Genomic DNA, 11,885 nt, shown 5'->3' with positions numbered 1-11,885 from the left:
AAAGTGGTACATGGGACCGTAGAAACAGTGTCTGATAAAGAATGATGATGAAATATTACATCCATAGATAATGTCGTCCAATTGGTTCATGGTCCACGGTAATTGGTGTCAATGGATCTCGTTATCCTGAAACGTTCATGATCTAAACATGGAATATTGCTCGTCAGTTTCCATAAAACTATACATTAAGAGTAATGTAACAGTTACTTATCATTTTGAGCAGTTGTATCAATTGATAGTTAGATCATTGTAATGAAACGAATACGAATTACATTTTGAAATGGTAAATCTTTGATGTTAAGTTGTGCCATTTTGAACAGGTGATTTTAGGTCAATAAATAAATAACCTTAGCTTTATGTGTATTGTATCCAAGCAATTGGAAAAAGTGTTAGAGTTTTGAAAAAATGTGCATTTTCATCATTGGTTGTGAGTTTTGTGTCTAGAGTTTTGAAAAATGACATCAAGGTACTGAAATTAGTAGTCATTGTAAAAAATCTGTAGTATGCCAAAAAGTTCCCGGATGTTGTACATAATTAGTCAAAATACGAAGTATATGCAGAGGACACTATTTCCATGCTTTTAGGGCCCATAATGCAATTCTTCAGAAAATGGCAGAAAATATGCAGCAACGTGGAGCGGATACTAATTAATTGCTTTAACTAATTATGGCAAATTGTCCTGATCTTAGAGAGCCGTTTTATGTCTCTATTTGGTTTGGTCAGGGTGTGATTTGGGTGGGCATTCTATCGTCTGATTTCTATGCTTTGTGTTTCTATGTTTTGGCCGGGTATGGTTCTCAATCAGGGGCAGCTGTCTATCGTTGTCTCTGATTGGGAATCATACTTAGGCAGCTGTCTATCGTTGTCTCTGATTGGGAATCATACTTAGGCAGCTGTCTATCGTTGTCTCTGATTGGGAATCATACTTAGGCAGCTGTCTATCGTTGTCTCTGATTGGGAATCATACTTAGGCAGCTGTCTATCGTTGTCTCTGATTGGGAATCATACTTAGGCAGCTGTCTATCGTTGTCTCCGATTGGGAATCATACTTAGGCAGCTGTCTATCGTTGTCTCCGATTGGGAATCATACTTAGGCAGCTGTCTATCGTTGTCTCCGTTGTCATCTTAGATTCTATCGGGAAATCATACTTAGGCAGCTGTCTATCGTTGTCTCTGATTGGGAATCATACTTAGGCAGCTGTCTATCGTTGTCTCTGATTGAATTGGGAGCTGTCTATCGTTGTCTCTGATTGGGAATCATACTTAGGCAGCTGTCTATCGTTGTCTCTGATTGGGAATCATACTTAGGCAGCTGTTTATCATACTTAGGCAGCTGTCTATCGTTGTCTCTGATTGGGAATCATACTTAGGCAGCTGTCTATCGTTGTCTCTGATTGGGAATCATACTTAGGCAGCTGTCTATCGTTGTCTCTGATTGGGAATCATACTTAGGCAGCTGTCTATCGTTGTCTCTGATTGGGAATCATACTTAGGCAGCTGTCTATCGTTGTCTCTGATTGGGAATCATACTTAGGCAGCTGTCTATCTCTGATTGTCTCTGATTGGGAATCATTGGGAATCATACTTAGGCAGCTGTCTATCGTTGTCTCTGATTGGGAATCATACTTAGGCAGCTGTCTATCGTTGTCTCTGATTGGGAATCATACTTAGAGCTGTGGGAAACCATACTTAGGCAGCTGTCTATCGTTGTCTCTGATTGGGAATCATACTTAGTCTCTTAGGCAGATTGGGAATCATACTTAGGCAGCTGTCTATCGTTGTCTCTGATTGGGAATCATACTTAGGCAGCTGTCTATCGTTGTCTCTGATTGGGAATCATACTTAGGCAGCTGTTTATCGTTGTCTCTGATTGGGAATCATACTTGGGCAGCTGTCTATCGTTGTCTCTGATTGGGAATCATACTTAGGCAGCTGTCTATCGTTGTCTCTTATTGGGAATCATACTTGGGCAGCTGTCTATCGTTGTCTCTGATTGGGAACCATACTTAGGCAGCTGTCTATCATGTCTCTGATTGGGAATCATACTTAGGCAGCTGTCTATCGTTGTCTCCGATTGAGAATCATACTTAGGCATGCTTTTGTTATTGTGTGAAGTTGTCTTTGTTAGAGGCACTGTAGGCCCCGTAAGCTTCACGGTTGTTTCTTGTTTTGTTGGAGACATTTATATAAATAAATTAATGTATGCCGACCACGATGCGCTTTGGTCCACTTCTTCAGACGACCGTGACACAAATGTTAAGAAAATGTTGAGCAATGTAATAAAATAATGCATTTTGAAATCAATTACGTTACATGTCATATTGGCCGATAATTTATTAGTTATGCTATCCTTACAAACCGCAGAGCATCTCATTACAGCTGTACTGGTATGTTAGCTAGCTACGCTATCCTTACAAACCGCAGAGCATCTCATTACAGCTGTACTGGTATGTTAGCTAGCTACGCTATCCTTACAAACCGCAGAGCATCCATTACAGCTGTACTGGTATGTTAGCTAGCTACGCTAGAGCATCTCATTACAGCTGTACTGGTATGTTAGCTAGCTACGCTATCCTTACAAACCGCAGAGCATCTCATTACAGCTGTACTGGTATGTTAGCTAGCTACGCTATCCTTACAAACCGCAGAGCATCTCATTACAGCTGTACTGGTATGTTAGCTAGCTACGCTATCCTTACAAACCGCAGAGCATCTCATTACAGCTGTACTGGTATGTTAGCTGCTATCCTTACAAACCGGAGCATCTCATTACAGCTGTACTGGTATGTTAGCTAGCTACGCTATACGCTATCCTTACAAACCGCAGAGCATCTCATTACAGCTGTACTGGTATGTTAGCTAGCTACGCTATCCTTACAAACCGCAGAGCATCTCATTACAGCTGTACTGGTATGTTAGCTAGCTACGCTATCCTTACAAACCGCAGAGCATCTCATTACAGCTGTACTGGTATGTTAGCTAGCTACCTAATGTTAGTTGGCTTCTAATACATTGAACTTGCCAGTATATTAACTATATGCTATCTAACTAACTACCCAACGTTTATTGACTTGGTTATTCACCTCATTCTTACCTAAGTTGGCGTGCGTTCCCAATGGACATCGATAATTCTGGCTATCTACTCTGATTTCAGAGCCAACATGTCTGATTGTGCCAGAGTGCACAATAACTGATGAATTTACAAACGTTAAAGTTGGCAAAAAAAAGCGTAATAATATTGATGCGCTCCGAGAGTGGAACGCTTACAAACGAACAATCTGACAACATCTGGATTTACGAAAGCCCAGAGCACACTCTGGCACTCCAGATTGAATTTACGAACACCCCCAAAATCGTAAAATGAGGTTGCATAGCAACAACATCAACTTCTGGTAGACAGGTGAAGCGCTGGTACGCTCAACTGATAGGATACCGTTCAGATACAGTATAATAAAATGAATTAATAGTATATTTTTTTTATTTTTTATTTCACCTTTATTTAACCAGGTAAGCCAGTTGAGAACACCTTTATTTAACCAGGTAGGCCAGTTGAGAACAAGTTCTCATTTACAATTGCGACCTGGCCAAGATAAAGCAAAGCAGTTCGACAGATACAACAACACAGAGTTACACATGGAGTAAAACATTTACATTTACATTATATTTACATTTAAGTCATTTAGCAGACGCTCTTATCCAGAGCGACTTACAAATTGGTGCATTCACCTTATGACATCCAGTGGAACAGCCACTTTACAATAGTGCATCTAAAACTTTTAAGGGGGGGGTGAGAAGGATTACTTTATCCTATCCTAGGTATTCCTTAAAGAGGAATACAAACATACAGTCAATATTACAGTATAAACAAGTCTATATACAATGTGAGCAAATTAGGTGAGAAGTAAATACAATATAGCAAGTAAAACACTGGAATGGTAGTTTGGCAATGGAAGAATGTGCAAAGTAGAAATAAAAATAATGGGGTGCAAAGGAGCAAAATAAATACATTAATTAAATACAGTTGGGAAAGAGGTAGTTGTTTGGGCTAAATTATAGGTGGGCTATGTACAGGTGCAGTAATCTGTAAGATGCTCTGACAGTTAGTGCTTAAAGCTAGTGAGGGAGATAATTGTTTCCAGTTTCAGAGATTTTTGTAGTTCGTTCCAGTCATTGGCAGCAGAGAACTGGAAGGAGAGGCGGCCAAAGAAAGAATTGGTTTTGGGGGTGACTAGAGAGATATACCTGCTGGAGCGTGTGCTACAGGTGGGAGATGCTATGGTGACCAGCGAGCTGAGATAAGGGGGGACTTTACCTAGAAGGGTCTTGTAGATGACATGGAGCCAGTGGGTTTGGCGACGAGTATGAAGCGAGGGCCAGCCAACGAGAGCGTACAGGTCGCAATGGTGGGTAGTATATGGGGCTTTGGTGACAAAACGGATTGCACTGTGATAGACTGCATCCAATTTGTTGAGTAGGGTATTGGAGGCTATTTTGTAAATGACATCGCCAAAGTCGAGGATTGGTAGGATGGTCAGTTTTACAAGGGTATGTTTGGCAGCATGAGTGAAGGATGCTTTGTTGCGAAATAGGAAGCCAATTCTAGATTTAACTTTGGATTGGAGATGTTTGATATGGGTCTGGAAGGAGAGTTTACAGTCTAACCAGACACCTAAGTATTTGTAGTTGTCCACGTATTCTAAGTCAGAGCCGTCCAGAGTAGTGATGTTGGACAGGCGGGTAGGTGCAGGTAGCGATCGGTTGAAGAGCATGCATTTAGTTTTACTTGTATTTAAGAGCAATTGGAGGCCACGGAAGGAGAGTTGTATGGCATTGAAGCTTGCCTGGAGGGTTGTTAACACAGTGTCCAAAGAAGGGCCGGAAGTATACAGAATGGTGTCGTCTGCGTAGAGGTGGATCAGGGACTCACCAGCAGCAAGAGCGACCTCATTGATGTATACAGAGAAGAGAGTCGGTCCAAGAATTGAACCCTGTGGCACCCCCATAGAGACTGCCAGAGGTCCGGACAGCAGACCCTCTGATTTGACACACTGAACTCTATCAGAGAAGTAGTTGGTGAACCAGGCGAGGCAATCATTTGAGAAACCAAGGCTGTCGAGTCTGCCGATGAGGATGTGGTGGTTGACAGAGTCGAAAGCCTTGGCCAGATCAATGAATACGGCTGCACAGTAATGTTAATATGTTGTATAAACTATGTTAGTATGGGTACTCATTAAGTATGTAGTATACAGTATGTTGGTATGGGTATTCGGACACAGATTTAAACAGCATTCACACACACTTAGACAGCATTCACACACACTTAGACAGCATTCACACACACTTGGACAGCATTTACACACACTTAGACAGCATTCACACACACTTAGACAGCATTCACACACACTTAGACAGCATTTACACATATTAAAAAACATACACAGAAGTATTACTGCTGATGAATGATGTGATTACTTTTTATCTCTCTCTCTGTGTGTGTCTTCCCCAGGTATACATCATGCTGGCAAAGCCAGAGAAGAACGTACGGAGTGCCTTCACCACCTCTACCCAGGTCCGTATGCATGTAGGGGATGCCAAGACAGCCGCTAACGCTGCCAAACCCAAGACCATGGCTGGACTCTTCAGAAGGAAGGGGTCTGAAGAAAACCTCAGGTACCGTAAGGGTCAGGGGTTAGAGGTTAGTAGCCGAGTCAAAGAGCATGGTGGGCCTGTTCAGATGGCATCTGGATCTGGGCGGACTGGGTCAGGTACTTGTTCAGAGTATATTAAGTACTGGAGTCAGTTAGGATTTAGAGGTTAGAGGTCAGAGTATTTCAGGTACTGGAGTCAGTTAAGATTTAGGGGTTAGAGGTCAGAGTATATCAGGTACTGAAGTCAGTTAGGATTTAGGGGTTAGAGGTCAGAGTATTTCAGGTACTGAAGTCAGTTAGGATTTAGGGGTTAAAGGTCAGAGTAAAACAGTTCCCAAAAAATGACCTTTCAAGATGCATACAGACACTACCATCTCAGTTCACCCTCTAGTTCTCCCTGCAGCTCCAACAAGAAGTCAGCACAGTGAAGAGGTCAGGGGTTAGAGGTCAGGGGTTAGCGGTCAAATATTAAACCCTGTTATATTATGTCATCCTCCTCCCAGCTCCAACGGTAAGTCAGTAAGGTTAGGGGTTAGAGGTCAGTTAGGTTTTAAACCCTGTTATATTATGTCATCCCCCTCCCAGCTCCAACGGTAAGTCAGTAAGGTTAGGGGTTAGAGGTTAGAGGTCAGTTAGGTTTTAAACCCTGTTATATTATGTCATCCTCCTCCCAGCTCCAACGGTAAGTCAGTAAGGTTAGGGGTTAGAGGTTAGAGGTCAGTTAGGTTTTAAACCCTGTTATATTATGTCATCCCCCTCCCAGCTCCAACGGTAAGTCAGTAAGGTTAGGGGTTAGAGGTTAGAGGTCAGTTAGGTTTTAAACCCTGTTATATTATGTCATCCTCCTCCCAGCTCCAACGGTAAGTCAGTAAGGTTAGGGGTTAGAGGTTAGAGGTCAGTTAGGTTTTAAACCCTGTTGTAATTATGTCATCCTCCTCCCAGCTCCAACGGCAAGTCGGTGTCGTGGTCTCAGAATGAGCGCAGCGGCTACAGACCCAACCTGTGGAAGAGGATCTCTATCCACATCAAGAAGAAGGAGGAGGTCAACCAGACAGCCATCATTAAGCCCTTCTCTAAGGGGGCGGGCACCCCCGACCTCGCCCCCGCCACGCCCCAACTTGGGGACAGGGGGGTCTATGACGAACCTCAGGGGGCACAGCATTACCCCCCTGGAACCTACCCCTGCCCTCCCTCGCCTCATGTTGGAGCATACCGCCGCTGTCCCTCCTCACCCTCCCCACTAGCCCTGCCCACCGTCAGCCAAAGGGTGGGAGGCTTCCACCCTTGCCCTCCCTCGCCTCACACTGGAACCTACCACCCATGTCCCCCCCGGGGGGCTCAGGGGTCCCAGGACGGAGAGGAGATCAGGGCTCTGCCATCCTACATGACAGAGAGGCCTCTGACAAGGGTGTATGGTGGGGTGGGCAATATGGGGGGTGGTGGTAGGGGTGTAGGTATGGGGGGCATAGGTGATGTTGGTGGTGGTGGTAGGGGTGGTGGTGGTAGGGGTGTAGGTATGGGGGGCATAGGTGATATTGGTGGTGGTGGTGGTGGTGGTAGGGGTGTAGGTATGGGGGGCATAGGTGATATTGGTGGTGGTGGTAGGGGTGTAGGTATGGGGGGCATAGGTGATGTTGGTGGTGGTGGTAGGGGTGGAGGTATGGGGGGCATAGGTGATGTTGGGGGTGTTGGTGGGGTTGGTAATACTGGTTTGGGTGATTTAGACATGGGTATAGGTGACAGGGGTATTGGTGTTGGCACGGTGGGAAGTCAGCCCCAGGGCTCCAACATCATGGATCAGATTAGCTGTGTGGTGAACCGTTTCACCGCCAATATCAGCCAGCTCAACAACATGATGCTCCCTGGGTCGCCACCGGAGGGAGCTGACCCCCCTCCTCCGGGTCCAGGCCTCACCCCCGCCCCATGCCCTCCTCCCTACATCCTACCCCGCACCCGACAGCCAAATACCACAGTCACCACCTACGCTGAAGTAGCAGCCATCGCCGCCTCTAACCATGGCAACCCCCGGGTAGGCGGGTCGGTCGGTGTGGTCTATGGTCCTGGGGGCGGGGTGTGTGGTACTGCAGCGGTGAGAACCACAGAGCTGCTGGAGGAGCTGGCTGCTCTGGCCCCTCCTTCCCCGTTTAGAGACTCCTCCCTGGATTCGCCTGGCGCCACGCCCCCCTCCCTGGCCTCGGAGTCTGCCCTGGGTGAGCCCTGTCCCCCGGGGAAATATGACAGACTGATGCTACGGCACTACAGCCAGAGCTCCTCTTCCCTGTAAACTCCTCCTCCCCTTCCCATTATACTCCTCCTCTTCTTCTTCTTCCTCTTCCCTGTAAACTCCTCTTCCTCTTCCCCCTCTTTCCTATAAACTCCTCCTCTTCCCTGTAAACTCCTCCTCCTCTACTAGAGATGTGTTCTGTGGAATAAGAGGTCAGAATATGAAGTTTTTTTTGGAGATTTAGTTGTGCAAAAATGGAGAAACAGGAAATGAGAAGAGAGCTGTACAACAGTGCTGGATGAGCTACACAATATTTAGTCAACTTTATTTCCTTTCCTTGGATAAGAGCCATAGTTTCTCAGCCCTGAGAGTGTTGGGGGACACCAGGAGGAGAGACAGGGGGAGGGCCTCAGGACCGCAGTACAGCCACATTAAAGACTGAAGGGGCCTCAGGACCGCAGTACAGCCACATTAAAGACTGAAGGGCCTCAGGACCGCAGTACAGCCACATTAAAGACTGAAGGGCCTCAGGACCGCAGTACAGCCACATTAAAGACTGAAGGGCCTCAGGACCGCAGTACAGCCACATTAAAGACTGTAGGGCCTCAAGACCGCAGTACAGCCACATTAAAGACTGACTGGCTGACTGCCTGACTGCCTGACTGACTGCCTGGCTGACTGCCTGACTGCCTGACTGACTGGCTGACTGCCTGACTGGCTGACTGACTGTCTGACTGACTGCCTGACTGCCTGACTGCCTGACTGCCTGGCCGGACACCTGAAAAATCAACAAAGTCTCAGTTTCTGAGAGCACAGATGGACGACACAACATGTGGATTGTAACAGTTCAGAGCTCAGGTCCTCCTGAGTTAAGGCATGTGTCTGGACGCACTGACAGCTGGGCAGTGGCAGGAGCAATAATCCACTATGTCACACCTACATCACAACCTCGTCCAATCAGAGGTCACTTCACCAGACTCACTGCCTCCCGATAGGTGTTGGGAGATTCAGGCAATGACTGGACCTATTCCTGTTCTTCTTCCGTTTTAGTCCCTGCCCAAAACAGTGACACTTCATTCAGTGGAACTCACTTCCCAGACAAAACCCCTGAAACTTGACACAACGTGACAATAAATCACCTGACATCTCTGTGTGGGAGGAATACCAGAGCAGTGCCAACAACTGTGAGGAAAGTTTACCAGAGCTACATCAGGCCTGTCTTCTAGGACTCCTCCCCCAGCCTGAATAACTCTTCTATGACTCCTCCCCCAGCCTGGTTAACTCTTCTAGGACTCCTCCCCCAGCCTGAATAACTCTTCTATGACTCCTCCCACAGCCTGGTTAACTCTTCTAGGACTCCTCCCCCAGCCTGAATAACTCTTCTAGGACTCCTCCCCCAGCCTGGATAACTCTTCTAGGACTCCTCCCCCAGCCTGAATAACCCTTCTATGACTCCTCCCCCAGCCTGGTTAACTCTTCTAGGACTCCTCCCCCAGCCTGAATAACCCTTCTATGACTCCTCCCCCAGCCTGGTTAACTCTTCTAGGACTCCTCCCCCAGCCTGAATAACTCTTCTATGACTCCTCCCACAGCCTGGTTAACTCTTCTAGGACTCCTCCCCCAGCCTGAATAACTCTTCTAGGACTCCTCCCCCAGCCTGGATAACTCTTCTAGGACTCCTCCCCCAGCCTGAATAACTCTTCTATGACTCCTCCCACAGCCTGGTTAACTCTTCTAGGACTCCTCCCACAGCCTGAATAACTCTTCTAGGACTCCTCCCCCAGCCTGAAAAACTCTTCTTGGACTCCTCCCCCAGCCTGAATAACTATTCTAGGACTCCTCCCCCAGCCTGAATAACTCTTCTAGGACTCCTCCCCCAGCCTGAAAAACTTCCATGACTCCTCCCACAGCCTGGTTAACTATTCTAGGACTCCTCCCCCAGCCTGAATAACTCTTCTAGGACTCCTCCCCTGGCCTGAAAAACTCTTCCATGACTCCTCCCACAGCCTGGTTAATTCTTCTAGGACTCCTCCCCCGGCCTGAAAAACTCTTCCATGACTCCTCCCCCGGCCTGAAAAACTCTTCTAGGACTCCTCCCCGGCCTGAAAAACTCTTCTAGGACTCCTCCCCCAGCCTGAATAACTCTTCTATGACTCCTCCCACAGCCTGGTTAACTCTTCTAGGACTCCTCCCCCAGCCTGAATAACTCTTCTAGGACTCCTCCCCCAGCCTGAATAACTCTTCTAGGACTCCTCCCCCAGCCTGGATAACTCTTCTAGGACTCCTCCCTTAGCCTGGTTAACTCTTCTAGGACTCCAACCCCAGCCTGGATAACTCTTCTAGGACTCCTCCCCCAGCCTGAATAACTCTTCCATGACTCCTCCCACAGCCTGGTTAATTCTTCTAGGACTCCTCCCCCAGCCTGAATAACTATTCTAGGACTCCTCCCCCAGCCTGAATAACTCTTCTAGGACTCCTCCCCCAGCCTGAGTAACTCTATGTCTCCTCCCCCAGCCTGGTTAGCTCTTCTAGGACACCTCCCCCAACCTGGTTAACTCTTCTAGGACTCCTCCCCCAGCCTGGATAACTCTTCTGGGACTCCTCCCCCAGCCTGAAAAACTCTACTGCTCCTACTACTACTGTTACTACTACTACTACTACTACTACTACTACTACTGTTACTACTACTACTGTCACTTCTACAACTGTTACTACTACTACTACTACTACTCCTGCTACTACTACTAATACTACTATTACTACTACTACTGTTACTACTACTGTTACTACTACTACTACTGCTGCTACTACTGCTACTATTACTACTACTACTGTTACTACTACTACTGTTACTACTACTGCTGTTACTACTACTGCTACTACTACTACTACTACTACTACTACTACTACTGTTACTACCACTACTACTACAACTACTACTACTACTACTACTGTTACTACTACTACTACTGTTACTACTGCTACTACTACTGCTGTTAATACTACTACTACTACTGCTACTACTACTACTACTACTGTTGCTACTACTACTAATACTCTTACTACTGCTACTACAACCACTTTTACTACTACTACCACCACTGTTACTACTACTACTAGTACTTTTACTACTACTACTACTGTTACTACTACTACTGTTAATACTGCTACTACTACTACTGTTACCACTACTACTACTACTACTACTGTTACTACTACTACTACTACTACTACTACTACTACTGTTACTACTACTACTGTTAATACTGCTACTACTACTACTGTTACTACTACTACTTCCACTGTTATTACTACTACTACTGTTACTACTACTACTAATCATGTTACTACTAATACTACCATTTCTACTACTACTATTACTATTGTTACTACTGCTACTATTATTGGTAATAGTAACAGTACAATATTAGAAATGGTAGTATTGGTAGTAGTAACAGTAGTAGTAGCAGCAGTAGTATTAGTAGCAGTAGTAGTAGTAACAGTAATAGTATTCGTAGTAGTAACAGTAGTAGTAGCAGCAGTAGTATTAGTAGCAGTAGTAGTAGTAACAGTAGTAGTAGTAGTGGCAGTGGTAGTAGTTGTAGTAACAGTCATAGTAGTAACAGTAGTAGTAACAGTAGTAGTAGTAACAGTAGTAGTAGTAGTAGTAGTAGTAGTAGTAGTAGTAGTAGTAGTAGTGACAGTAGTAATAGTAGTAGTAGTAACAGTAGTAGTAGTAACAGTAGTAGTAGTGGTATTTGTAGTAGTAGTAGTAGTAGTAGTAACAGTAGTAGTAGTAACAGTAGTAGTAGTAGTAGTCGTAACAGTAGTAGTAGTAGTAACAGTAGTAGTAGTAGTAACAGTAGTAGTAGTAGTAACAGTAGTAGTAGTAGTAACAGTATCAGTAACAGCAGTAGTAGTAGTAGTATTAGTAGTAGTAGTAACAGTGGTAGTAGTAACAGTAGTAGTAACAGTAGTAGCAGTAGTAGTAGTAACAGTAGTAGCAGTAGCAG

The 11,885-nt window shown here is 45.5% G+C and overlaps 1 protein-coding gene and 1 pseudogene across 1 annotated transcript; both read left to right on the top strand.

Moving 5' to 3' along the window:
- LOC124006921 overlaps positions 1-7,321 on the top strand; it is a 97,106-nt pseudogene extending 89,785 nt beyond the window's left edge.
- Positions 7,322-7,325: 4 nt separating this feature from the next.
- On the top strand, positions 7,326-10,567 carry LOC124007374 (metabotropic glutamate receptor 5-like). Its single transcript, XM_046317878.1, has one exon. It carries the CDS (start codon positions 7,375-7,377, stop codon positions 7,930-7,932), a length of 558 nt encoding a protein of 185 aa, XP_046173834.1. The 5' UTR covers positions 7,326-7,374; the 3' UTR covers positions 7,933-10,567.
- Positions 10,568-11,885: the final 1,318 nt, after the last annotated feature.

This window comes from Oncorhynchus gorbuscha, linkage group LG20 (genome assembly GCF_021184085.1).
Source record: "Oncorhynchus gorbuscha isolate QuinsamMale2020 ecotype Even-year linkage group LG20, OgorEven_v1.0, whole genome shotgun sequence".
NCBI lineage: Eukaryota > Metazoa > Chordata > Actinopteri > Salmoniformes > Salmonidae > Oncorhynchus > Oncorhynchus gorbuscha.
The sequence above is the reverse complement of the archived record's forward strand: the minus strand, read 5'-3'. Positions and strand labels throughout refer to the sequence as shown.

Excerpts from the sequence above, each read along its gene's own strand:
- LOC124007374 (XM_046317878.1), top strand. The coding sequence starts at position 7,375 with ATGGGTATAGGTGACAGGGGTATTGGTGTTGGCACGGTGGGAAGTCAG.